Here is a 27,812-nt window from a genome sequence, read left to right on the forward strand (position 1 = left end):
GTCGGTAGCTGTTGGATTGCTAAACTTTCATTTACATTTCGCTTTACCCAGGTTCACCAATGAGGAAGATCTGGAGCACCGTCTGGAGGTGATGCTGTCGCGCCGCGCTGTCGTCATGGCCCAGCAGGCACGCACTGGCCGCGTCGACTGTGTGGGCGCCTCCAAGGGACTCTTCTTCGGGCTGCTGCTGCTCGTCGGCTCGCTCATCTGTCTGATCCTGTTCTTCGTGCTGGTGAGACATCCGCAGCTGTCGCTGCTCGCGATCTACCTGGCGGACGTGTCCCACTGCGCACTCATGGCACTGGCCATCTTCGCCATCATAATTGGCTTCATTCGGTAATTGCTTCCTGCACGGTCCTGTCCACTTCCACGCAATCACATCCCTCATGCTCTTTTCACAGCGTGCAAAACCTCAAGTTCCGCTGCGAGGAGCAGAGCAACCTGAACGACATACTGCTCCGCATCTCCGCGTTCGGGCTGTTCGTGTACTCCACCTTCAGCGTGATTGCCGGCTCGCTGAACGCGTTCGAGAGCGAGCCGAACCTGCTGGTCATGGTGACCGGGATCGTCGCGGTCGTGCAGGTCGTCATACAGCTGCTGTTCATCGCGGACGTGTCGCGCCGCCGCGTGCACCTGCCCGAGCACGATCGCATCAAGCCCGGCCGCCAGATTGTAACGTTCCTGCTGATCTGCAACATCTCCATGTTCGCCATCTACACGTTCGAGGCGCAGAAGGTATTCGCCAACCCGGTAAGTGTGGGCTGGTGTGAGCATAGTTGAGGCCTTGATTTTGGCTCTTTTCGGATGTTGTTGTTGTTGTTTTGGGAGCGCTTAACATCGCCTTCATCTTTCACCCTTTCTCGATCCCAGGTGCAATTGGACTTTTACGGCTTCATTGCTTGGTCGCTGATCCAGCGCGTAACCCTGCCGCTGTGCATCTTCCACCGCTTCCACAGTGCCGTCACGCTAGCGGAGGTCTGGAAGACAACCTACAAGGCACGCCTGGAGTAAGCGCGGTTGGCCCATTTTCAACCTGCTCAGCATATGCACAGTTGCTGAGATTTTTGAGATGTTGAGAAATGCGAAGCTAAGTGGTTCCATGAAATATTTAAACAACGCAGAGAGAGAGAGAGATAGAGAGAAAGGCAGAGAGTAAGGAAGAGAGAAATAGAGGGATAGAGAGAGATGAGAAATATCAGCTCAGTATATTAATTCATGGTTGAATGTTCTTTATCAAGTACAAGCAGCAAATCACAAGCAAAGCGATTTTTCATCCCTCAAAAGTAATGCATACCCCAAAACTCCAGATGACCACGATTAAGCGATAAAATGGCGATTATTTGAACATTTGGCGAAGAATGTGACAGCTCTACTGAACACTGTGGAAAACCTTATACATGGAAGTTCTGAGGCCGGTGGAAGCAGGTGGCAACACGAAAACAAGAAACAACATCGCGGTGATTTGTTTGAGAAGTGTATTTACTTCCCTCCTCATTCCCAAGATTTTTTACAAGAATTTTACTTCCCCTTTTTCGAAAACTACGTAAAGTAAAAGTAAGAGTCCTCTGCGAACCAGAGGAAGCAAATCAATCGAACTAAATGGCGGCAGAGCACGTTTTTAAGAAAAAAAAGAGACAGAGCGCGCGCGTAAAGCGCAGAGCGGACACAAATTTAACTGAAACTTTATACACGAAACGAACATGAATTATACACATTTTACCGTTTCCGCATAACTATTTCCCCTAAAACCCGGCGCAACCCCTCAATCCCCAATAACACGATACCACGTGCCGGACTGGTTTGCTGTGTTTTTAGATTATTGCCCCCCTCGCCCAACGGTGCTGCCTGCTCCGTTTGCTCCGCTAGTGCACACTACCGTCTGTCCGGAGCGCTGAGTCGAAGGCCCGGACCCTACACGGCATAGATTTACTTACAGGCTAAGAGAAAGCGCGAAGCAAGACGTGCTCGGATGCGACCGTTTTTCCTTCCCAGCCCGTGCCGAGTTCTGGCGTCTGCACTGTATAAAAGGGGGCAGTTACAGTTTTTGGACTTTTTTGTTTTACTTAACTTAAGAATTTGTGCATGAATAGTTCGTATACACGATAGCGTACCGCCAGACTACTTACACGGATATACAATACGACTTTACGCGGGATGAAGGTGGACACACGGTGGGAGAGAAACCAAAGCAGGAGTGTATTGAAAGCTCAATCCAAATTTCGGAAAACGGTCTTGTTACGATTAATCGAGATGAGATATTTTATTTATGTTGATTTTGTTTTCTAGTTTTTAACAGTAAGTTTAAAGCAAAGTGCGCACAGCTGGAGTCGAACAGTGCGAGTTAGCATTTATTTCTCAATTTTCGAAACCGAAAAACCGAACAAAGTGAGTGAAAAAATGCTAGCCCGTTTAGTACCGGCTGCATTTGGAGCGTTTTGCCAACGTTGGGAAGCTGCCAGAACAAAAAAAAAACAAAAAACCTTCCAAAAGGAGTTCCCAATACGACCAAAACTTCAAACGCTCCTATCTGTGGGGGATGGTTTTTATTTATTTATTTCCGACACGTGTTTTGTTTTTATTGCTTTCATTGTTTTCTCTCCACAAATGATCTGCATACTTTTACGAGGCAATTTTCAATGAAATCGACGACCGCGAAGCCGTAATGAAAATTATAAAACACATACATACATACATGACACAAGACATATATATTATATACATATTATATAAATATATATACAGTTATGAAACTTGAAAATTTTATTTACACCAAACGTGTTTGAAACAAACGCAAGGCTGGCCGTGGGGTCACCTAGTAAAAAAAAGGGTGTTTTCTGTTCAGAGAAATCAAACAAATCCGAGAGCAAATAGACGACTAAAAGCCTCCCACTAACTTCAAATGCCATACTGTTCCCGTCACACGTATCGGTTTGATGCCGTTTTGCCCAATCTTGCTGAACATCTAAACTCCACGTGCATCCAAACGTTCTTGAGTCACTGTCATTGTTGGATGAGAAGTTGAGCGAAAGCAATATCCACGGTTGAAGTTTTGGGGAGCCAATTTTGGTTTTCGGATGATTTGCTCAAATAAGAGACGAGTAGCAAACGATGCATGTGCGATCGCGTTGAGTGTCTAAAGATGTGAAGTTTACATTGAGAAGCGTGACTATAATATAGTTATGTTTTTTGGCAATACCTACGTACAAGAATTTAAACATTGAATTGTCCAATGTTCAGTGCGGGAAAAGAGCTAGAGTTAAGGAGGCGATAAATGCAAGAATAAGGTTTAATGTTGCTATGTCACAGGGTGTCTGAATGTCTACAAACCATAAACTGAACGTTGGGAGTCGGCCGACTGGATTCCTCAAGGAAGATACGCCGTCTCCTACAAAGACCGGACGCGATTCGATTCCCATCCTAGTAAGAGCTGGCTATACCCTACCCCAAGCCTGTGTTGGGTACGTCTCTGGAATGATCGTGCCGCTCGTGCGCAAGGAGCAACATAACTTTGATCTTTACTGTTCAAAGTTGCATCGCGTTTGCGAAGCGTCAATGAAATCTTGCATGAATGTAATTTTGTGTTTCGTTTTTCGAACTTGACGGCGCCAGATGGGCTGCCAGCGCATAAGCTAACAATACATGAATGCCCACCATGTTTTTACAAACGTATTTGAAGTGTATTTGAACTATTTAAAACAATATTGAAGCCACCGGAGGCTTCAGATTGCTAGTTAGTATCGTGTTATGTATCAGTAAAAGAGAAGCAAACCAACAAAAAAAACAACAACAAGATAATTAAAGTAAAAGCTAAGTGAGTCTCGTTTTGCTCCTTTTTTTCTGCTCGAGGTGAGTTTATACGAAACGAGACAACTTAAATAAAACATGAGTAAATAAGAGCAGACTAAGAGGAAAGGAAACTCCTGCAGTACTTTGTCCGTAGCATCCCATCTACTTGCGATTTTGGAGAGTGAAACGTTAGAGCCCGACCGATACAAAAATGACAAAAAACAAAGCAAAAATGATGAGATGAAAATCGATGTTCAAAACCACAGCTAACCGTAATCGAGCATTTGGGAAAAAAGAAACTCAACAAATACAGCAACAGTAACAAACAAAAAACAATTCAAATACACTGTTTTTCGGAGGGACAATGTATGCAATGAAAACGAAGTAGCCAGATACACACACACACACAAAATAAAACATCGAAGAATTTAGAGATGAGAGAGCATATGGGAGTCGAGATTACAGAAAAATAAAAGGTAAAGAAAAACTACACATAGACACACACACACACACTCTCTAATACAAACCAAAGTTTTGGACCATTTGGAGCAAACAGTTACGATTGTCGCTGGTAGTAGTAGTAGTTGTTTAAACAGTAGTATCTGGGTAACTACTAGGAATATTTCCCATTTTTTCGATCCTTTCTGACGACTAATCTTTTGATTTCGGTGAGTAGTTTGTTTAACGATTTACAACAGTTGTAAGCGATTTATAACCGTCAAGGTGCGCCTGTGCGTCGTGGTGCAGCGACGGCTGGTTAATCAATCAAGCAAACTCACGCACACATTGCACACAAGGCGAGCATGAAGAGAATTATTACATTAGGTTGTGCATAGATAGCTCTCGCTGAGATTAATGTAGCTCTTAGTATTCATTGTACTTTTTTTATGACATCATACTAACATGCATTTTTTTTTTTGGGAAATATGCATTTGAAATGTCACTAGTTTCCTGTCACGCGGTTGGTTGTACTTTCGAATGCTTTTGATACTAATAATATGAAGGCACAGTATCGTTTTTCTTTTATTGTACAAGATAGCAATACAATCCATATAATAGTCGATTTGTAATGTAAAAGCCGTGTGTCGATGGAGTGAAATAGGACACTAGATTTAGCACTATTTGTTGGGGGTAAATTATTACGTTGTTTTACAAATTCGTCCGTTGCTGCAATACTCGTTTTGGGTTTTGCAATACTGCTGGAGCTGGAGGACAGAGAAAATTCGTCTTCGAAATTATGGCTTTCTTTTGAAACGTAAATTAAAACATAAAATAAACTTTAAAAAAGACCTTACAACCCACCCCCCCTCCCTTTAAGAATAGTAAGAAAAAATAATAAGATCAAGATGTTCAAACAACAATCTACAATCTATACAGAATAGAGCTCTGAAAGAATTCAAACGAGACACATCATACGTATTGACTTCAGGCCGCACAGTAGAATGTCTCAAGCCAGTCGTACAGTATATACACACATACACACAAACACACTAGAGAACTGCACTATTGGAGTGATGCACCACATGCACACGGAGCTGTGCCGAAATGGGGGAACACACAAGAAAACATAACACTGCCTGCAGAGAGCGACCGTTTCCTTCGCGCCCACAAACACACAAATAAAACAAAACGTAAACGTAAAACAATGTCTCCCGCCCCCCTCTTTTTTTATTTGTACAACTAATAGACAGACAAACACACGCAAAAAAAAAAAATGAAATGTATAACCAATGTTAAATGGCGAAGGCGATCGGTATGAGAGAGAGAGAGAGAGCGTGCAAACCATAAGAATAAACGTTGAAACATTGAAGCCAAACCTTCATTCTTACTTGATAAATAAATCATAAAGCCATAACCGATACTCATACAGTAATGTAAACGCACAAACACACATGCGTTCATACATGTGCATGCATGTCCACTCAATTACATATCACCCCGATTACATTGGCGCTAACGTGATCTCTAGAGCAGACGAGCAGGTGCCATTTGCCTGCAGAGACACGGGAACCAAGGTGAGTAAAGTGAGTGCTGAAATAATGGAAAACGGAAACATCTCAAACAAATCACTGTAATGCAAAAAATAAAGAATAGAGCGGTACAAAAACAAAGAAGAAATGAAAATAAACAAGCGAAACGTAGCCATGCGAGGGTAAAGCAATGAGTAGGAGACGAACGAGTCACCCACAATTACTAGGAGCGAGTACAGTCACTCAGTACACTCACCGTGCTGGTGGGATATGTTTTACCACGCATCCGCGCTTAGCGTGTCTGGACAGTTATTGAAGCGTTTGTGAAGCAACGCTTAACGCTCACGATCGTTGCAAAACTCAACACATAACAAACGTCCTGTGGAGAGAAACATCCAGACAACACAGTGACAGTTTATCGCAACAAGAAATACAACAGAAGAGAGAAGAAAAACAACAAAATAAAGTAAAAGCAAACACGAGTAAATGAAAATAAAATAAACATAGTATGACACGCGTGAGACAGTGCATAGAAGAAATTAAGCAAAAAAAAAGCCATTCCCATTGTAATCATTATTCTTACGCATTCAAATCTGCATGTAGCATCTAGTTTGACGCAGCAGGCGGTAAAATGAAGAAAGTAATACATTTATTAAATAAAAGTAAAGAAAAACAAAACAACACACTCAAATAATGCTATAAAAAAGAAACCGAGAATGCCGAGCGGAGAGGCACGAGGAAGGAAAACAACATTTTAGCAAACGTACAGCAAAACGTAAAAAGTAAATAACGAAGGCGAAACAATTTTCTTAAAAAATTGAAACAGCAGGTAGAGCGCAAACGAAAGAGAAAAGAATCCCCTCATCGCGTGCCGCATACAGACACACGTTCACCCGTACATGTACAATGTGTTTCATTATGGATAGTAAAAGGAAAAACAAAAAGTGTGTATAACAAAAAAATAAGAAGTTTATATTTTACCGTAGAATAAGTTACGCTGAATTTTGTGTTAAGCACAAAGCACAAAAAAACAAACCGACAACACACTGGTGTATGCGTACCATCTCCTTGCATAGACCGGACATTGGAACACATTGCATAAAACGTACATATACAAGCGCACAGCATACAACAACATACAATGAAAGACAGCCAGTGCTGTAAAAAGTGGCACACAAAACACCTAAAGATGCTGCGACAGAGATGCTAACGAAAACGAAAACAGATTAAAAAAGAAAGCAGTTACAAATTACAAACAACAGATTAGATGAAAGGTTCGTATATTTTTATAAGAAGCGAGTCAAATTTTGTTAAACATTGCCCTCAATTATTGATCAAACCCCTTTTCCCTGGAATGAGCAGAGATGCAAAGCGAAGAAGAGAATGGCGGTAACGGAAGGCGCAAATCGAACAAGAAACTGTTGTTAAATCACAAGCGAGCAGGAAGAAGCTACGGATTGATACGCTTGCATACTAACCCTGTATAGGGAAGGGGGGAGGGGGGGGTAAGGATCTTTGTTGTGATTATGTATACATTGTACCTTCCTTACCTGTACGGAGAAGAAAACAAAAGTAATCAAAACGATTGGGAAAACAGAGCAAAATAGCAAAGGTGAAGCTAGCAGAAGGGAGTGCAAAAGTAAGGGCAAGCTGGAATGAACTAGACTAGGGAGCCGGCTGTTGAACTGGTGAACTTTTCAAGCAAATGGCGCTAAGTGTGGCTCTTTATAGACCATATATATTCTTGTTAGTTTTATTATTCTTCAAATTCGGGAGGGAGCATACGGTCAGCTGAAAAGTGAAGAAAGCGAGTACAGACAAAGATTAATCGCCAGTGTAGTTTGGTCCTCCGCGCGGAATTATCTAGCGACGACCAGCAAACCAGAAACAGTGTTGGTTGGCTTATGTTTAATTACCTTAATCCTTGAACGTTCCATAAATCGACAAAAAGGGACAAATGCATAATGCAGTGCAGATAATTTTAAAACTTATGGTAGCTTTACTTTGACAAGTTCATTGCATGCGCTTAATTATTCCTTTTCATTTTCATTTTTTTGCAAAAAAATGTAAAAGAATAATTTCTTCAAAAGAGGCCATAGATACTGTAGGAATCCATACAGTGGAGACAAGGGTTAATTTTTTTTTAAATAAATATCATATCGATTATGTTGCTGGTCGTTCTCCAATTTCCGTATAATGAAGCTACCATAACGAGCCCCGAAAAACAGGGAGTGAGAAATACAAAATGATTTTTTAGAAGCAAAGCTCTACACAGATTGATTTTTATATTCATATAGATGTATGTGCGTGTATATTATTTTTTTTTGTGTGCAACAAAAGTATTAAATACCTAGAGAAGAAACACTACAGGACGAAAATGCTGACTATAAAGTGTGCTGTTTGGTTAATTTGATCTCCCGTAGGGTGGTTTGCTTGGTCAGGATTGGTACATTACACACAAAAAAAATGCAATGAATACTAGTGACATACACACACTACACTTTAAAGATTACAAGTACGAACCAGACCCCGGAAGCACCGGAAAGTTTGGTGGGTGGGAATCAATATGACAATGGATGATTGTATGAAGCCACACGATCGCGCTTGTGGGTGTGGAAATGTGTGTAACAAACGATCTCGTATGTGTAGAAATCAGTTGATGGAATAAAATTTGAACCTATTTGGCTAATGAACTGTAAACAAACGTATCGCGGTGTTTAAGCTGTATAACTTAATAGTATCATAATATTTAAATGAACAACGAATCTATTTTCTGTTGTGTATACTTTTGTAAGGGTCACTTTTACACCATGCTTTGAAAACAAACAGGAAACAAACGACTCATCTAATACGGATATAATCTCACATACTACATCTTCTTCTCGAGTTTTAATTTCAGACATATAATGTCATTTTGTTACAGAACAATGCAGATCCAGACTCGTTGGGACTCGTTGGGACTCCCGGATCATGTATGGCTGTGTGTTCTAGCATGAAGTGTTGAAGCGAAGGATGAATCAGTAGCTTACTAAACTGTACGGTAAACCTTAAATCCTGACAGTGGTGAAGGTCGCCATGTGATAAGGATTCTGGACATATACCCCACAGAGCAACCCCTAGTTCGGCACGTTCACTGGAAAAATACACGTTGTTTCGGGATTTTGCAAAACTATTATGTTCCTTGGTATGACTTTATGATCCAACAAAATTTCCATCGTAGTTGCCGGGGTTCACACAGAATTTGGAAAACATAAAATGTTCTCGCGGACCTGGTAGATGAAACTCGCGAGTCGCATTTGGAATCTGGCCTTCTAGTGGGACCGTGCTCCCCATACGTTGAATTATTTGAAAAAAAAAATCTGCTGAATTCGATAAATTGGTAGTACGAAGGCATATCAAGGCCTGTGATCCGTTAATGTTTCTTTGTTTGTATTTTGTATTCAAAAATCAAAATTAAAATCCCTTCGATTGATCAAAAATCATATTTCTACACTGGAAAGTGCTTGTTTTACAGCCTTTCCGGTGATGAGCTTAAAGCTCCTACAGCGACTAGTGATTAGATTCCAAATAAACGGCACTTTACTGACATTGAGTGGTTTTGAAGGCGGTTAGAATGCATTGTAGGGCTTAGTTGGCTTAGTTTAAGGTTATAGTATAAGGTTTTTAGCTGAAAATTTTACGGCTGCAACGTAATTTCCCCAAAACTTTTAGCCTATCGCCATCTTGATTTGTTGTTTGATTTATTTAAAGATCGTTTCTGGTTTCAAAAACAAGGAAGAGTATATTCAAAACATGTTTATTTTTATGTTTTATTTATTTCAAAAGTGCAATTGTATGCAAATTTGAAGTTTCATGCTATAATCAAGTAAAAATAAATTGTAGCAACAAGGAATTATCATTTAGTCTCTTCTTCTTTTTGGCTCAACAACCGTTGTCGGTTAAGGCATGCCTGTACCACTACTTGTGAGCTTGGCTTTCAGTGACTTATTGATCCCCCCCCATAGCAGGATAGTCAGTCCTACGTATGGCGGCACGGTCCATTTGGGACTTGAACCCATGACGGGCATGTTGTTTAGTCGTAAAAGTTGACGACTGTACTATGAGGCCGGCTATTATCATTTAGTATCTCTTTAAAAATCATTTCATTTACTAGCAGTCGATTCCAGAATTGGCTCCTGAATCAAAATTGACCTGGGAATCGCAATTTGCTCCAGTAACGGAATCAAAATAGACTACATAATTGGAATTAGCTCCCGAATGAGAATTAGTTCTTGAATTGAAATAAGAAGTTTCAGAAGCGAAATCAGTCCTCAAATCTTTATGAGAATGGATCGTTTACAAGTATATTTGGATTTTTTTTTGCGGCTATCAATACGTAGCATCATTAGACCCAAACGGTTGTTCTCATGGAGATGTCGAAACCGGCTTCGATTTCGGAGCCGATTTTAATTCCGAAGCAGACTCCGGAACCTATTCCAGAACCGATTCCGATTTCGGTACCAATACCGATTCGGGAGCCGGAAAACATCGGAGCCGGCTAGCTTCGATTCCGGTCGAAAACTTCATTTTTCCCATCACTACAATGGCGTAATGCTGAATTATTTCATGCACCCATTCAAGTCTTCCATGTATAAACTGTCAAATTGAGCGACAATAAATGACAGTTGGTTCGACACTGTTCGGTACGGTCGATTACCAACCGTACGCGTCGCAGGCGAAGCCAACAAACGCGGCGAACATTGTACCATCACCGACGAATTGTACAAAACATGGCAGTTGCCCTACAGCCTCAATGTATACAGTGCTGGTTAAAAAAAGTAGCAGCACGTGAAATCAATAACTTACGCAGATTAATTAACTCCCGCTGATGTTTTGTTTTTGTTTAGAGGATTTGCAAATTGTACAGAAAATTACGCGCTTGTATGTATGCAATATGTTGTCAACATTTCCATTTGACCAGTTCTGGCCTGAAATAGACGTAAGAAATGAATCATATTCATTGTTTTCATGTTTTTTTTTAAATAATTAAATAATTAATAATAATTAATTAAACAATTTAATTAATAATGATGCATAATTTCGGGCCAAAATGCCAATCAAATTAACATCCGGGCCCTCAAGCTGCCAACCACTTGCGCGCCAGCTTTGAGCATCCGTTCTATCAATTCAGAGCCATGTGCATTTTACTTTCGAGTGCATTTTACTCGTCTAGAGTTGGTATTAAAAATTACCGTAGTGAAAATACAGTGAAATCTCCCTAAGGTGAATGTTCAAGGGACCGTCAACTTAGAGAGATATTCATGTTGAGGAAAACTAATGAAGCTGTTGCTATGAAGATTCCAAGAAACCACCGAAAATACCTGGCATCCTTGGACCAATATTTTTGTGAACTGTCGTTCAAAAATGTGGCTTAGAGAATTTCGGCTGCCAAATCGCATATGCACCTTATAGAATGCTCACCTTCATCTTTAAGAGACATAAAATGTATGGAGTATGACGGGACCGTCAAGATATTCATCTTTACGAAACAATTCATCTTGAAGAGACTACATCTTAGAGAGATTTCACTGTAGTGAAAAAATAAGAAAATGATAAAACCATTCGCTGGTCATTCTAGGCTGACGCTAAGTCTAGAATTCAAATGATGGATACGGTAAACACGAATTAAAAAGAACCGCTTTTGTGTGAACGAACCAAAAATGTTGTCGCCAAAGACGATTCCGAACACGAAGGCAATAACATTTGTAACAACTTTTGGATGTTTCAATTACTTGATTTAAATATATTTATTCCCGAGCTTGAATAGTGCATCGTCTTTAGTTTAAGTAACGACAGCTTCCATATATGATATAGTATTTGTATCTTCTTCTTTTGTTTTGTTGCTTTGCTTGCTCTTTGTTCTACTGCATGCTGCAGCTAGGCGCGTTATACACAGGCAGGGCCCTACAGTGCGCCTTTTGATCCAAGGCGCTAGGCGGTAAGCGACGGGGTATCACTATTCTTCTCTAGTTTTGGTAACATTTGATGATCAACAATTCGTACACACGTACACTGTTCCTGACGTAACGCAAGCAAAAACAAAAAATGGGCACTGAGGGGAAAAGTGGGAGGGTCTGGGGAGGGCAGCTATCACCGAAACGCGTGCAACACTTTCCCCTTACATTCAACTTTAATTATATTTAAATACACCGACACGTGCTGTAAGGACACTTATTAGAATACTATACTGTATACTATGTATGTATTTGTTTGTTTTTTGTTTTTGTTTTTACTATCCTCAAATCCCCTATATTTGATTCGGGGCCTAACTGGTGAAGAAAAACGTGCAAAGAACGCGTTTTAGATTATGCCGTAGGTGTAATGTTGGTGCGGAAGCTGTACACTAACGCTGCTGCCTGTCATTCGTCCCTGCAATTTCTTCCTCAAACAACGCCCTTTAGAACACCGCTGCTTCTTGAATAGAGAGATAGATAGATAAATAGTGGCAAGGTAATGATCGAATCAAGTGCAAAATGCTAGCGATTCTATTGTTCTATAAAAAAAACCCTCACAAAACACGAAACAAATTCCCACCCAACTGTTTAACCCCCCCGTAACGTAATTGTCCTAGCTTCCGCCGTTTTTATCGTCACTTTTCGGTCACCATTTCAAAATTGATACTGCTACGAAACACAACCAACCTACTGCTGCCCATCCGCAATTGGAAAACAAAATGTAACAACAATCAAACGTGGAATCCAATAAAAGACGAAGGCCAATAAATTAATACTCAAAGCCCCAACGAGTCGCTCACTTCCCCGGTCAGGCACAGTAACTCCTATGGGCGCGAGGAGGACCGTTGGTGTACGCTGCTGATGCCGCCGTTGCTGCAAATGTGAGAGCAGCATGTTAGAATTCTCGCACCATCAAAACCATCAAGGTCCCCAGTCCCCACACTTACGATTTGCTGCACTTCAGATGGATGATGAGCAGCACGCAGCCGAGCAGGAGACAGACGCTACCGACCACGATGTAGGCGAAGCCGAGGAACGGGTTCTTGCCACCCAGAATCGAGGTCGTCGACAGGATGAACTTCTTCGTGCCCTCGAACTCAATCACCGAGTACGCTGAGGGGGGCGCCGAGCGAAGCAGCAAAAAAAAAAAAAAGTAACAGATAGTTGGTTGTATTAGTATTGCACCAAACAGCGTGGCCAGTAGTGTTGAGTTTAATGAATCTTTCGTTGAGATTCGTTCCGATGAATCTTCTGTGATGAGTGATCCCAATCTCGAAACGACTCTTCAAAGATTCGTGAATTTCAATGAATCTGAATCAGATGTACCCAACACTACTGGACAGGCGTCCCCGATTACTCACAGTACTTCACCGTGAGCGTGTAGTTGCCGCTCATCAGCCCCTCCCGGAAGTGTTCGTGCGAGTGGTCGATCCGCCGGTGCAGCTTGCGGAACGTGGGCAGCGCGGCCGTTCGCATCCACACGATCAGGTCCTCGTTCTGGAAGCCGTTGTTGTCCTTGTTCGTCTCGTCCAGCTCCCACAGCTCGCGGGTCCACGCCTTCGGGCGGCTGAAGCCGCGCAGCGCCTCCCGCAGGTCGCCGTCCGGGTTGCGGAACTTGATCTGCCGGTCGGACGGCCACGCGATTTCGGTCTGCAGCAGCGGCACCGGCGTGCCGAGCGTCTGCGAGAACAGCTCGAACTTGTCGCTGAACAGCGAGTTGGCGATCGCGCCGCACGGTGCGATCGGGACGCGCTCGTCGTCGTCCGCGTACGCGAACGGCGCACAGTCGCTGGACGGAATGGGCGAGAGGCGCCCGAGCAGCTGGTCGTCGTCGCGCGACTTCACGTACCGCCGATGGTTCTGGTAGTAGTTCGTCAGCCCGTAGTACAGGTACACCTTGTCGTGGAAGTCCTTCTCCAGCTCGAAGTGGATCGTGCAGGCGCAGCTCGTGCCCGGGGCGGCGCTGATCAGCTCCGCGCAGCTCTGGTTGCCTGTGTCCGGCTTACAGTGCGTGTAGTCGTACACGAACTCGTTAATCTGTGTGGCGCGTGGGTCAAAAAGGGGGGGAGGGAGGGTGTTAGATGGCCGGGGCACGTAGCAGGCTCCAGGGCTGGGCTACTTACGGAATTGGACGACAGCAGCAGCAGCACACCGATCGGTATGAACAGTACGCCGATGAGGAAAAAGGCTGGCAGTACCGTGCCAGCGGTCAGGACGGGCTGCCAGGCCGGAAGTCGCTGCTGCTTGAACGCGGAATCTGCAAGAACAAAAAACAAAAAAAAAGTCTCCTTATCATACACACACACACACACGCACACCAACACGCTGACACGAGCACGGTTTCGCATGTCACAAAAGAAGGTAGGGCGCGCTTCAGGGCGCTTACCTGAAGGTCGTTTCGACTTGGGTATCTCGGCCCCGTCCACCGTATCGGGCATGGCCTGGCTTATTATAGCAGCCATCGTTGCTCACTGCTTGCCTTTCCGTGCGTGAGCGCGTTCGTTTGTTTGCGGAAACCCTTCACGGGGAACACTTTTGATTGCAGTGGCGGAGGAAATGCAAAATATTGATCGAGCCAGTTGGACTGAATTTTCACCACCAGCTTCGCACACAGTATGACGCACCCGAGTGAGTGTGTGTATGTGAGTGTTTTTGTTGTTTCTTTTTTTGTTTTCTCGCAAAAACGTCAAAGCAAAGCTTTGCAGGGGGAAAAAGCTCGCCCAAGCAACCGTTTTCGAACTTCAGGGGCGGACAGTGGGAGCGCCGCGTGGTCATGACTCCGTTACATTATTCTTTATTTCAAAAAACCACCTTGCAATGCCGTTTTGTTCACTAATGTCAAATAACTTTATATTTAACAATCTTATCTGGTTCAAATTTTTGCAATACCTAACCAAACATGCTTTCAATCAGTAATCCAATAATCAGATTTAAAAAAATATAAAATGCTTGTACATTTTTTAATTTCTCTTTGCACCCCTTTACTTCTATAACCACCAGCCTCTGCTTAAGAAATACATGCAGTACGGGGGTTTAGTTTCAATTAAATCATTAACTTTGTTATGATATGAACAGCAGTGTGTGTAATTAAACTTATAGTTTCTATTTTAAAAATTGTGCAACCGAATACCGTTTTCTAAAGCCATACAAATTGAATTACTTGGCCCGAATAATCAGAATAGCATTGCTATTAATTTCATTTTAAATATTTATTATACATTAAAGTTATCACCATACAAACTCTGCTAAATTTCCAACGCTAATTCCTACATTTTTCCTACGCTGCATATGTAATACCGGGTATGATTTGACGACTGGAACTTGAAATGTATCGGTTCCATATCCAGACCATGTATTCAAGTATCGTTCCGTATCCGAACCCAGAACAGTTCCAGATACTGTTTTAGAAAATAAATGCAATCGCGAGCTATTTCTGGATCGGTATGGGTTTATGATCGGTTCTATGACTGGTATGGGTACAGTATCAGTTCCAGTACCGGTATGGGTTCTTGATCAGTTCCAGGACCGGTATGGGTATAGTATCAGTTCTAGGACCAGTATAGGTTCATGATCAGTTCCAGGACCGGTTTGGGTTCAGTATCAGTTCCAGTACCGGAATAAGTTCAAGATAGGTTCCAGGACCGGTATTGGTTTAGTATCTGTTTCAGTAAAGGTACGGGTTTGTGACAGGTCCCAGGACTGGTATGGGTTCATAATTGGTTCTAGCTCCGGTATAGGTTCATGATTAGTTGTAGGACCCGTATGGGTTCATGATCGGTTCCAAGATTGGTATGGGTGCATGATGAGTTCTTGGACTGGTATGGGTTCAGTATCGGTTCCTGGATTGACATAGGTTCAGTAACCAGGTTCAAGACCGGCATTTGATCAGATTTTGATTTTTATTTTTATTTTTGGGAATGATTTAAACTCTCAGATAAAATGTTCGGCTACACCATTACCTACCCAGCTAGATGGTGGTGGAAGAAAAGGTGTAGTTTTGATTATAATTGTGCAGTATTTTACTGATCCAGTATTCCAAATATTGATGAGAAGTAAGAAGTTTTCGTCAGAAACGATTCCAGCTAGCTACGAAGTTGAGAATCAATTCCGGAATCGAAATCGACTCCGGAATCGGAATCGGTTCGGCTTCGAAATCGGAGTCAGTTTCGGCATCTCGGCATAATAACAGCCGTTTGGGTCCAATGATGCTACGTATTGATAGCCGTAAAAAAAAACAATTTTACTTGTAAACGATCAATTCTCATAATGATTCGAGGACTGATTTCGCTTCTGAAAATTCTTATTTCAATTCAAGAACTGATTCTCATTCCGGAGCTAATTCCAATTCTGGAGTCAATTTTGATTCCGTTTCCGGAACAAATTGCGATTTCTAGGTCGATTCCAATTCCGACTCCGGAATCGACCTAGAAATCGCAATCGATTCCGCCATCGAAATCGGCTTCGGAATTGATTCCGATCACGGTATCGAAATCGGGTAGGTCCGATTCCGAGCTTCCACCACTAGTTCTTTTTCTCTATTTTTATGAACGTTTTCTAATTTCAAATGTTTTAAATGTTGACAACTTCGAGATGCATAATATGAAAATAGCCTCAAGGTGAAGCAACCCATTTACGGCTGTAGAAAGGTAATACAATTCCAGAAATATTCCAAATAAGTCCATTTAATTCCAGTTCCGCTCCAACAATGTGATATTACCAGTTCCGATACCAAGATATGTTCGACTGCAAACACAGATCCTGAAAAACGATGACTTCAGGAAGTATCGCGAAGCAATTCAGACCCTAAAACACAAATTAGGATAACGTGTGGCTTTGACTTTTTACATTTCATTCCTCCCAAAAAATATCGTTTTCATCGTTGCGTCCTTCTTGCCGCTTTTACTTGCTACAACAATATAATTCTAGCAAAAATCTACCTATTTGAGCCTCATGCTCTTACAATGTGTATCCAAATTTGTACATCCTTACAAAAAAAAGAAGAAAACAACTCCCTACTCGGTTCTCCCGCTCTCGTCACCATTCCAACGGCTCCGCCTGCTCCAGCCGCCGCTGCAGCTCCGGCAGCCCGGTGAAAACGTGCCCGCTCGGGATGGTCGCCAGCAGCTGTCGGTTCTTCGCGTTCGGTGGCACGTTAACGAGCAGCGCACACCAGCCGGCACTGCGCGCCCCCCCATAGTCCTCCCGGCACAGGTTGCCAATGTGCAGCGCCTCGTCCGGCCGGATCTCCTGCCCAGCCGGCGCCCGGCGCAGTTGGTTCGCACGCCGCAGCGCCGCTTCGAATATGGCCGCGTTCGGTTTTTCCACCCGCGCCTCGTAGCTGGTCACCACAAAGTCGACGACCCCGGGCGGCCCCGGTGTGATGCCATTGTTGCGCAGTATGATCTCCAGCCGGGGATCGAAGTTGGACACGATGCCGAGCGTGCGGGTGGGAGCGGCCGGCTGGCGCAGCTTGGCCAGCAGCTCGTCCACGCCGGGCCGCTGCCGCCAGCAGACCCGCCGCCCGTCGTACGTGTAGTCGTCGATCAGCTGCTCCGCGATGGCGCGCAGGAGCGGCGCCGGGATGGCCTGATGGCGGTCGGTGCCGGTGGCCGCGGCGTCCACTACCACGCGCTCGACCAGCGTGCGCCACCACCAGCGCCAGCCTTCCTCGCTGCCGGTCGGTCGGCGGCGCTCGGCCCCGAAGTTCGGGTACTGTTGCTTCATCGCCCGGAAGCAGCGCCCGAACGCGGGGCCAATCTGGTCCTCGCGCAGCGTAAGCCCGAGCCGCGGTTCCAGCACCGCGTTGATGACGTGGGCGTAGTGCCGCTCCGGGCGGACCGCGTACTCCAGCAGCGTGTCGGTCACATCGAACGTGATCAGCCGGAACCGGGCCAGATTGTTCCGAACTGGGGAGTGGAATGAGCAGAGGAAAATCGTGGGTGATCGGGGGTGCGTTCGTCCCCTCTCCCATACTTACAGTGGTTCATCTTCCGCTTGTCGCGGAACGGGGAGAAGAGATTTGTTGTGGTCCTTGGACGCTGTTTGCTGTCACTAGCACACCGGTTCGCCTATTTACACATTACATAATGCAGCACCACAACAACACGGCGCCGTCTCACCATCCCATCGTAGTGTGGCCAGAGGAAATAAATGCACCAAAGCCTGGAGAAAATAGGGGAAAATCGAAAACAAATACGCTTGAATTTCAAAAGCAACCTAGATGTGGCAACAAAAACTCACCCCCAAACAACAGCGATCCGGAGCGAAAACAGCTGATTTGTCAAATGTAGTCCCTGACTGTAATCGACCCGACAGCGAGAATGCAAGTGTGTTTATCTCTCGGGGCAATGCGATGCACCCTACATGGTGAACGAAAATTTGCATCCCTTCTTCTTTTGTATTTGCTTTTTTTTATGTTTGCTGATAAGAAACGGTTCGAGGCGAGAAGAAAACGATCAACACTACGGTTAATATTGCTGAAGAGGAAGTTAATCTCCACGGCACTATACTTTTGCACTCCATTCTGCGACTATGCTAGTGTACAGTATGGTATTGGACAGGGCAGATCAACCATTGTTGGAGGTCCACATTTTACGCAGAATCTACGATTCGAAAAGACGAGAATAATGTTTAACCGTTGTCTTTATGACCTAATTTACACCTTCATCTCTACGTTTCCGTACATTTTGTGTGGGACGTTTTTGTTTTTCGCATTAGATCTTCAATAACTGTTGTTGCGTAGAAAATACAAATTTCAAATTTGGTAACAAGATGCGGACATTAGTCTTATTTACTTTAGTGAAAAAATGGAATTTTTATAGACTCGTTTACTATTTTGAAATATTTTTTTAAGTGTGACAACTCGCCTCTTACATGGATGTTTTCACTGCTCTTTTATGTCAAATACATTAAAAGTGCCTTTTTCCATACATTATTCTGATGATTTAAAAAAAAACATACATTTTTCAATTACTGTTTCATAGTCAATGCTATCAAACATTATACGTTTGGTAAGTACTCATTCATAATTATAGAATTTCATGAATCATACTAATTCTGCCACACTTTGCTCTGCTGGATTTTTTTTTGTAAATGAAATATGATTAAAAGAGAGCCAATATAAGGGAAAAAATAGAATATAATGCAAATTTAAATAATAACCAACGTTTTTTATACGTTTTTTTTTGTAGAAAAAATTTAATAACCCAAAACCATGTTTAAAAACATATTTTTTATGATTAATTTCTGCTTTTCGATTCATACTCTATTCTATTCTATTCTTCTTCAACAAAGTACATAAGACTGATGCTTTTATCGTTAAACCCAATTTTGAAATTTGAGTATTTATTACACCATAAATTATTTAACATAAGAAAGTTTTAAAATGAAAAAGTATCACTTCTCATACAAAATGTATGGGATACCCGGGCTCTCTCTACGCCCAGCTTAAGAGACAATGGGAATCAACAGAAAATGTTAAAATTAAAATATTTGGATTTTTTTTTAAATAAGTTTATTATGCGCTCCTTTAAAAGAATTAAATTTTCCTAAAGATACGTGAAAAAAATAAGTAGCTATCATTTTTCAATAAAAAGTTATTCCAGTTTGAAAACGCAAGTAATACCCGCGTGTATTCGGCCGTAGAGTTAAAGGTTTTTTAAGATTTATATGGCGATAATGTTGAACAGGTTACAATGGATTTGAATTTAAATCTAGTTCAGAGTTCAATTGTGATACATTGATAAAGAAAAAATATTAGAAAAATGAAAAGAATAATTTGATTGCTGTTCTGGATGGTTGGTTGCACATCCCTGACCTTTAACTTTTAGACATAAATGTAGTCATTATACTTTTAATATTTAATTTATGCCAAGTTTTACACATTAAGTGACAAATATCTCAAATATTACAAACTGGCTTTATGTTTTATTGAGTTTGATAATCATATTATTTTGTGTTTGTTTATTCAAACAAAACCAAAAACAAACTATCCACATTTAAATTAGCCCAAACTGATTCATAATTGTCCCCAAAAGTAACACACGCGCACTCACAAACACACACACACTAGAGAAAATTTCGTCCCGCGTGGCCCCTCCCTCACTTGTAGAGCAGACCGGCGGCAACCTTGTCGGCCACCTCCTGCCCGACCAGTGCCGCCCCGATCGCCAGCCCAAAGTCGAACGTGGTGGCCGGCCCGAGGCTGGTAATGAGGTTCTCGTCCCGTACGACCCGCCCGAGACCGCCGGCCGCCGGTTCCTCCCACCGGTACCCATCCGCCTGCAGCTTCTCCCGGAAGGACGGGTAGGAGGTGAGGCGCCGGCCGGCGAACAGCTTGCCGTGGGCGGCCAGCACCGTCGGCGCGGCACAGATGGCCGCGACCAGCTTGCCGACCCGGGCCTGGCGCTCCAGCAGCGCGCCGACCGCCGGCGCTTGGGCCATCGCTTTTGCGCCCTCGAGCCCCCCAGGGAGGATGATGGCATCCGGCAGGCCGTCATCGGTGGCGGCCTGCTGCTCCACGTACGCCTGCAGCGTGGTGTCCGCCTTCACGTTAACGCCGCGGGAGCAGCAGGCCACGAGCGGCTCGGTATTGCCGGCCGCTGTGCCCTCCGCCTCCTGCACCAGCGCAACGGTAACCTCGACCTGCAACGTGCGGTAAAGGGTGAAGTGAAACGGGTCAGTCAGCAGGAGTGCAAGTGTTACGGCATCTTACGTTACAGCGGCGCAGCACATCGACGGTAATGACGAGTTCCATCTCCTCCGAACCGCGGGCGATCAGGGCAAGGGCGCGCTTGGTTGCTGCCATCATAACGCTGTTGCTAATGGGCGGTTGTTGTTTTTTTACGAAAAGTGATGGGCTTCGCAGACCAGAAAATTCACGGGAAACTGCTGTCCGGTACCGGCCAAACCGGGATCTGTTGTTTTGGTCTACGGTGAAGGTCAGCGGCGATAAGAAGCTTTTTCGGGGACCGTTGACGTTTCGATACAGCTGTTAAAGCACATCATCGTACCGCTGCATCGAGCAGTGAAACATTTATTTTCCCAAGTGACATTTGCTCGAAATTGTTTTTCCACATCTTCTCGATTAGTACTCGAAAATACTGAAAATGTGGATTTGAGTGTGATCAAGCGTGTTGAAAGCGTCAAGATTTTGTGTGTTCGTAGATTAGATTTGCTTCTTTCAAAATCACACAAATGGTAATTGACATTTGTGAGCACGGATTTACGAGAATTCGAACTATTTCCCTTAAAACTGGCACCTTAAACTTCCTGATCGAATCTAACGTTAATTATTATTAACACTTTCAATATTTTCTACCGAAAGTAGATCAAAATTTTGGGAGGGTCGATATAAGTTATTTTTCTTATCCTTAAACCAATTTTTTGTAACCGTCCTCGTGTTAATACTGACGTTACGATGCTGGAAATAAACTTTTATCTAATACATCACTATATCACTATACAAATTCTACAAAATTTCCTACTCTGATTCCTACACTTTTCTTACGCTGCACATGTAATCCCGGGTATGGTTTGTCGGCTGGAATTGGAACTGTATCGGTTTCGAAACCAGAACATGTATTCAAGAATCGCGTGCTATTTCTGGATCATTATGGGTGTTTATCGATTCCTGGACCGGGTGCATGATACGTTCCAAGACCGGTATGGGTTAATGATCAGTTCTAGGACCGGTATGGGTACAGTATCAGTTCCAGGACCGGTATGGGCTCATGATCAGTTCTTGGACCAGTATGGATTCATGATCGGTTCTAGGACTGGTATGGATACAGCATTAGGTCCAAGACAGGTTTATGATCAGTTCTAGGACTGGTATGGGTACAGTATCAGTTTCAGTACCGGTATGGGTTCATGATAGGTTCCAGGATCGGTATGGGTTTATGAGCGGTTCTTGAACTGATATGGGTACATTATATGGTCCAGAATGGCATTTGATCATGTGCAGTTCTTGAACTATGAAAAGTGATGTAATGGTTTCAGGATCAGTATGGGTTTAGTTTCAGGTATCTAAAGGGGTCGACCTATGTACCTTATTTTAATTGGATTGTGAGACCATTATGTTCCAATTTCTCTTTACAATAAAGGGGATGTTTATACATAAGAGTTAGGATCGGCGGAGGAGATTGCATGAAAGAGAGTTCAGCAATAATACAAGCAATGCCATAATTAGAGTGCCATAATTTGGCGGCCATCAACGCGTTGGTTGGTGTGCGTGAGAGGGCAACGGATGAAAGGTGATCGCCCGAACAGCGGGAACCTTCTTCCACGAACGGCAACGGCAGCGATCGGACGCGCGCAATCCGTCTAGGTTTAAGTTAGTCGTTAAAATAAATTTATGTGAAGAAAAATACCGCAACGTCCAGCCCTAGATTGATCATATGGTGCCGTGACCAGGATTGAAAACCTTTTTCGAAAAGCGCTAAGTGAAAAGATTTATTCGTTGAGCATTTTTTTTGTTTCGTTTTGTGATTTAGTGCGTACCGTGCAAAGGAACTATCGTTAATACGTGTTTGAGTGTACGAACTTTGGCGGCCAGTAAATGTGAAATTTCAACCTGCAAAGGGACAATCGTGCCGTTTATTACTCGTCATTGATTGCGTGTCCGCGTCTCCGTCGTATTCAGTCCGTTGCCAACAAGACAGACTAACTACCGCCTTCTTCGGCGTCTTGCCACGGCCATCGTAAAAGCTATAAGAAGCGTTCTACCGCAGCCATCGCGTTTTTGGATACAATTCAGCGATTCACCGCAGTCGCGTAAAAAAAAGCTGTGAGGCGTCTTGCCTTTATTATAATATAAGATTTCGTTCGTCTTTGAATCGTGTAACGTCTTGTTACAAAGAACACTAAAGTTAAGTTACTGTCCAATCCGTTGAACATTAGTGTGAGAAAACGTCAGCTTATCTTCCGTGTCGCAACCGGTTGTTTTCGCGCGTGTGATATCCGTCTTCGTAATCGTGTGTTTCCCGCCAGTCGCAGTTTGGAACAGCCATCCGTCATCATCTGTGTGTGTTTCCCTGCCATCGTCATTGCAACTGTTTTCCCGAATCCTGCCATCTCAACAGGTCAAGTATAAAGATGACCGAAATTGCGAGCCTAAGACAACGGTTGAATTCTTTATTCACGAAGCTGAAACGAAATGAGGTTTTCATAGCGAACTTCCAGCCTGAACAACACAAGCATCTCGTGCCTGTCAGGCTCCAAACGATTGAAGGTATGGAAAAGGAGTTTGAAACGGCTCATACGCAATTGTGTTTGTTAGCGCCCAGTGAAGCTGAGAAGCTAGAAGAAGAGGAGTTGATGGATAATTTTGAGGAAAGGTTCATAGCTATGAAAAGCGCCATGCTATCGCACATGCCTACTCAAACAGCTCAAGCCGTTAGCTCTGAGCTTGGCTCAAGCCACGCTCAAAACCCAAGCCACTCTCCCATTCAAAACCACGTTAAATTACCAGCCATCTCTTTGCCCGAATTTAACGGTGATATAATGCACTGGATGGCATTTCATGATACCTTTGAAGCATTAGTTCATAACAATGCAAGCGTTTTGGATATTCAAAAATTCCATTATTTGAGAGCTTCATTAACTGGTGAGGCCGCTAGATTGATAGAGTCGATCCCATTGTGCGCATCGAATTACTCCATCGCATGGCAGGAGCTCAAGGAGCGATTCTCAAATGAATACCTTCTGCAAAAGATGCACTTTAAGCAAATGTTCGGCATCCCACAATTACGAAAAGAATCGTCAGCTGACTTGCATAGATTGGTAGATGAATTTAATCGGCATGTAAAAATGATTCAAAAGCTAGGAGAGCCAACCGACCAATGGAGCTCAATGTTAGAATATGTTTTGTGCTCCAAACTACCAGCGGAAACTCTTACACATTGGGAAGACAAGGCAGCTAGCATGAAAAAGCCAACATATGAGGCGTTAATAGAATTTCTGCAGAGAAGAATGAAAACATTAGACTCTGTTTATATGAGTAAATCTGCGGATGTAAGCTCTACATCGGTGCCTGCCGTAAGGCCTTCTTCGCATCTTTCGTACTATTCGTACACCGCAAATAATACCAAACGATGTCCTTGCTGTCGACTAGATCACTTATTATGGTACTGTAACCAATTTATGCGACTTCCGCAATCTGAGCGCCTTCAGATAGTGCGAGCGAAGGGTCTCTGCATTAATTGTTTAAGAGTCGACCACAGCATGAAAGATTGTCCTTCGACCAATCGGTGCAAACATTGCAACCAGCAACATCATTCTTTATTGCACTCTTTTGATTTTGTACGCCGGCAGCACACCCACGACCGAACACTACATACTAGCCCTCAGGTAGCTCCTAGCGCTTCATTTAACAGCACAGCAGCATTGGAAAACGAAAACCGAGCAGCGGACCAACGAGAGGTATTCTTACTCACTACTATTGTCATTGTTGTGGATGCGTTTGGCAATCACCATCCAGCAAGAGCATTATTAGATAGTGCATCACAACCTAACCTAATAAGCAAAAGATTGGCAAAATTAATAGGTCTACCTACTTCCAGATTGGACATTGACGTTAAAGGTGCTGGTTGTGCTACGACGAGGGTGCGGGAGTCCGTGTATGCTGAAATTCGATCTCGCACCAGCCAATTTTCTTGTGGAGTAAATTTCCTGCTAATGGATGAAGTAGCTGCAAAACTTCCTTCCCACCACATTAATATAAGCCGCTGGAACATTCCGCCTGGACTATCCCTGGCGGACCCTCATTTTAATCAGGCCGAATCAATAGATATGATAATCGGAGCAGAGCATTTTTACACCTTTTTTCCAACTGCAGAGCGTATTTATCTGGCAGATAAATTACCAATACTGATCAACAGCGTGTTTGGGTGGCTTGTAGTCGGTCCAGCCAGCGAGGAGGTCGTTAATCCTCACTCAAACCCAACACGAGTATCAATGGTTTCTTTAGAAGAAAAAATAGAGCAGTTTTGGAAGGCAGAGGAGCTACATGCATGCGAACCATATTCAGTAGAAGAAAAGCATTGCGAAGAGCTGTATAGATCGAAGACTGGAAGAAATAGTGACGGACGATACGTGGTGCAGATGCCTAAACATCCAGAGTTCTCGGTACGCTTGGGCGAGTCAAAAGGCCAGGCGTTGCGCCGATTCTACTCATTAGAAAAGCGCCTATCCCGAAATTCGCAATTGAAGAAGGAGTATCATGCCTTCATGCAAGAATATATAGATCTCGGACACATGCAGCCTGTTAATGAAAATGCGTCAAGCCCAACGAAAACCTTTTATCTGCCTCATCACCCAGTCATAAAGGAGAGCAGTTCCAGCAGTACTAAGGTGAGAGTAGTCTTTGACGGCTCCGCGAAAACATCTACAGGCTACTCCCTCAACGAAGCACTATGTGTGGGACCTATAGTGCAAGATGAGCTGTTGGACATTATTTTGCGTTTTCGCACCTATTTTGTGGCCTTAGTCGGAGATATCGAAAAAATGTACCGTCAAATCCTCTTGCATGAAGATGACCGCGCATTAGTGAGAATATTGTTTCGATTCTCATCAACATCACCAGTAAAAGAGTATGAACTGAATACTGTCACATACGGTTTGGCTCCTTCCTCTTTCCTAGCTACGCGCACCTTGCTTCAATTAGTGCAGGACGAAGGAAGCAATTACCCTCTTGCTAGTCGTGCGATTCGCAATTTCTACGTAGATGACTTCATTGGCGGGGCATCATCTGTTGAGGAAGCTATACAGCTCCGATCGGAGCTAACTGGAATGATGCTAAAGGGCGGCTTTCCATTACGAAAGTGGACCTCAAATCGTTTGGAGGTTTTGCAAGAGCTCGATGCTTCTCAAATCGGAACCAAATCATCACTGCAGTTTGATACCGACGAAACTATAAAAGCCCTAGGTGTCTGCTGGGAACCTGAGCGCGATAATTTATGCTTTGCATCAAGCATCAAGCCACTGCAGTTACCCTCTACTAAACGGAGCATTTGTTCGGAGATAGCTCGATTATTTGACCCGTTGGGTCTTATCGCTCCTGTCGTAGTGCGAGCAAAAATAATGATGCAGCAGCTTTGGGCGCTATCGATTGGCTGGGATGAGACTGTACCAGAGTCATTTGGGCTGAAATGGAAAGATTTTTATGAGAAGTTGGAGATTCTGACTTGCTATAGAATCGAACGATACTGTTTCGCCTTACGATCGAATGTGCAACTGCACATATTTACTGATGCTTCAGAGTCGGCATATGGCTCATGCGTTTATGCAAGGTGCGAGGATGCCGAGGGGAATATTAAAATATCTTTGCTTGCATCGAAATCTAGAGTAGCTCCATTGAAGCGTATAAGCCTGCCTCGTTTAGAACTCTGCGGTGCCGTATTAGGGGCTCATCTGTACGAGCACATTGCCAAAGCCATTCAGCTTCCTGTGCAGTCGGTACATTTCTGGTCCGATTCCAGTATTACACTACATTGGATCAAAGCAGCTCCAAATACCTGGAAAACATATGTGGCAAATAGAGTAGCAGACATTCAACAATGTACGAAGGGCCACACATGGAGGCATGTACCTGGACAGCAGAACCCGGCTGATCTCGTTTCGCGGGGCATGACGGCACCCGATTTTATAAAAAGCAGCATTTGGATCTCTGGGCCAGCTTGGCTGGCGCTACCTTCTAATGAATGGCCTACATCTGAACCTCTACTACCGACCGGTATCGAAAAGGAAACGCGTTTGCTAGTTGCTGTTGCCAGCGCATCGCCTGCAGTTAACCCTTGGTTCAAAAGGTGGTCATCATACTCCCAATTACTGCACATTATTGCATACTGCAAGCGATTTATAAAGAATCTAAGGCTTAAGGCGAGAACGAAGCCTGCTGGTGACCCGGTATCCATCGTATTGACACCAGAGCAGAATGAGGAGGCAAAGGCATTTCTGGTCAAGACTGCTCAAGACGATGCCTTCCGAAACGAAATTTCAGCCCTTCGGAACGGCCAACCTATAAAGAAAAACTCGTCGATTAGGAATCTCAACCCGTTTTTGGACAACCAAGGTGTGCTTAGAGTCGGAGGAAGGTTAAACTTAGCTGATTTGCCGTTCCAGTCAAAGCATCCTGCTCTCCTTCCAAAGGGGCATCCGTTTACACGCAACATAGTGGTTCACTATCACTGGAAACTACTTCATGCTGGAGGGCGAAATCTCATCAGCAACATAAGAGAGGAGTTTTGGCCTTTGGATGCTCGACGATTAGTTAGAAGCATAACGCGGGAATGTTTCCGGTGTTTTCGGTCGGATCCCTTTATCGCATGCCAGCGAATTGGACAACTACCCGCATCCAGAGTGACACCTAGCCGACCTTTCAGCAACGTAGGAATCGACTACGCCGGCCCATTTTATTTAAAACCGGTACACAGAAGGGCAGCCGCCTGCAAGGCTTATCTCTGCCTTTTTGTGTGTTTCGCTACAAAGGCGGTACATCTCGAGCTGGTATGTGACTTGTCTACATCAGCCTTTTTAGCAGCGCTACGAAGATTCATTGCTCGCCGTGGTAAGCCGTGTCACATTCACTCGGATAACGGAAAAAACTTCGAAGGAGCTAGTAACGAAATAACAGAATTGGCATCGCTCATCGCTAGAAAGGAAGAAGAACAGCAAGTAAATGAGTTCTGCACGTCCCAAGGCATATCATGGCACTTTAATCCCCCAAGGGCTCCTCATTTCGGCGGACTGTGGGAATCTGCGGTGAAGGTAGCAAAAAGACATCTGTATCGTATCCTCGGTGCATCTCGTTTGTCATTTGAAGATCTTTATACGATACTAACACAAATCGAAGCGGTCATGAATTCGCGACCGTTGCTTCCTCTTTCAGAAAATCCTGATGAACTGGCGGCGCTAACTCCGGGCCACTTTCTGATCGGCACCTCCATGCAAGCACTTCCCGAACCCAACTTGTGTGACGTTCCCTTAAACCGGTTGGAGCACTATTGGAAGCTACAAGCCTACGTGCAGCGTTTCTGGGTCCACTGGAAAGGCGAATATTTGCAGG

The 27,812-nt window shown here is 43.8% G+C and overlaps 5 protein-coding genes and 1 long non-coding RNA gene across 15 annotated transcripts in view; 2 read left to right on the plus strand and 4 right to left on the minus strand.

Annotated features, from left to right (window-relative positions):
* The window catches only part of LOC1272290 (proton channel OtopLc), a 38,812-nt gene extending 30,352 nt beyond the window's left edge, over positions 1-8,460 (plus strand). For all 10 annotated transcript variants that reach the window (XM_061661891.1, XM_061661901.1, XM_061661885.1 and 7 more), the window contains 3 exons: positions 52-336; positions 402-750; positions 871-8,460. In XM_061661891.1, coding sequence (XP_061517875.1) covers positions 52-336; positions 402-750; positions 871-1,011 — 775 coding nt within the window. In that variant the 3' untranslated portion in view covers positions 1,012-8,460. The remainder of the gene's footprint in view (positions 1-51; positions 337-401; positions 751-870) is intronic.
* A 3,048-nt stretch (positions 8,461-11,508) lies between these two features.
* On the minus strand, positions 11,509-14,447 carry LOC1272291 (cell cycle control protein 50A). Its single transcript, XM_311234.6, has 5 exons — positions 14,136-14,447; positions 13,873-14,006; positions 13,111-13,786; positions 12,697-12,862; positions 11,509-12,622 (listed from the first exon to the last, which is right to left on the minus strand). The coding sequence occupies exons 1-5, from the start codon at positions 14,209-14,211 to the stop codon at positions 12,574-12,576; spliced, it is 1,101 nt and encodes a 366-aa protein (XP_311234.6). The 5' UTR covers positions 14,212-14,447; the 3' UTR covers positions 11,509-12,573.
* Positions 14,448-16,581: 2,134 nt separating this feature from the next.
* LOC11175482 (rhythmically expressed gene 2 protein) lies at positions 16,582-18,346 on the minus strand. Its single transcript, XM_061640841.1, has 3 exons — positions 17,990-18,346; positions 17,727-17,911; positions 16,582-17,655 (listed from the first exon to the last, which is right to left on the minus strand). The coding sequence occupies exons 2-3, from the start codon at positions 17,734-17,736 to the stop codon at positions 16,784-16,786; spliced, it is 882 nt and encodes a 293-aa protein (XP_061496825.1). The 5' UTR covers positions 17,737-17,911; positions 17,990-18,346; the 3' UTR covers positions 16,582-16,783.
* A 1,302-nt stretch (positions 18,347-19,648) lies between these two features.
* On the minus strand, positions 19,649-21,363 carry LOC1272293 (protein dj-1beta). The gene is made up of 2 exons (XM_311236.6): positions 20,463-21,363; positions 19,649-20,392 (listed from the first exon to the last, which is right to left on the minus strand). The coding sequence occupies exons 1-2, from the start codon at positions 20,556-20,558 to the stop codon at positions 19,850-19,852; spliced, it is 639 nt and encodes a 212-aa protein (XP_311236.5). The 5' UTR covers positions 20,559-21,363; the 3' UTR covers positions 19,649-19,849.
* Positions 21,364-22,520: 1,157 nt separating this feature from the next.
* Positions 22,521-26,476, minus strand: LOC133391028 (uncharacterized). Its single transcript, XR_009764516.1, has 2 exons — positions 26,337-26,476; positions 22,521-26,262 (listed from the first exon to the last, which is right to left on the minus strand). It is a non-coding gene; the product is annotated as an uncharacterized LOC133391028 (long non-coding RNA).
* LOC133391027 (uncharacterized) lies at positions 22,844-24,399 on the plus strand. The gene is made up of 2 exons (XM_061640835.1): positions 22,844-24,169; positions 24,310-24,399. Exons 1-2 carry the CDS (start codon positions 22,844-22,846, stop codon positions 24,319-24,321), a joined length of 1,338 nt encoding a protein of 445 aa, XP_061496819.1. The 3' UTR covers positions 24,322-24,399.
* Positions 26,477-27,812: the final 1,336 nt, after the last annotated feature.

The sequence above is a fragment of the Anopheles gambiae genome, chromosome X (genome assembly GCF_943734735.2).
Source record: "Anopheles gambiae chromosome X, idAnoGambNW_F1_1, whole genome shotgun sequence".
Taxonomy (NCBI): Eukaryota; Metazoa; Arthropoda; class Insecta; order Diptera; family Culicidae; genus Anopheles; species Anopheles gambiae.

Coding starts and splice junctions, on each gene's coding strand:
- LOC1272291 (XM_311234.6), bottom strand. CDS start 14,211: ATGGCTGCTATAATAAGCCAGGCCATGCCCGATACGGTGGACGGGGCC. Junction 13,787..13,872: donor TGCTGCTGTCGTCCAATTCC/GTAAGTAGCCCA, acceptor CGCGCCACACAG/ATTAACGAGTTCGTGTACGA. Junction 12,623..12,696: donor CATCTGAAGTGCAGCAAATC/GTAAGTGTGGGG, acceptor TCACATTTGCAG/CAACGGCGGCATCAGCAGCG.
- LOC133391027 (XM_061640835.1), top strand. CDS start 22,844: ATGACCGAAATTGCGAGCCTAAGACAACGGTTGAATTCTTTATTCACG.
- LOC1272293 (XM_311236.6), bottom strand. CDS start 20,558: ATGATGGCAGCAACCAAGCGCGCCCTTGCCCTGATCGCCCGCGGTTCG. Junction 20,393..20,462: donor ATGTGCTGCGCCGCTGTAAC/GTAAGATGCCGT, acceptor CGCACGTTGCAG/GTCGAGGTTACCGTTGCGCT.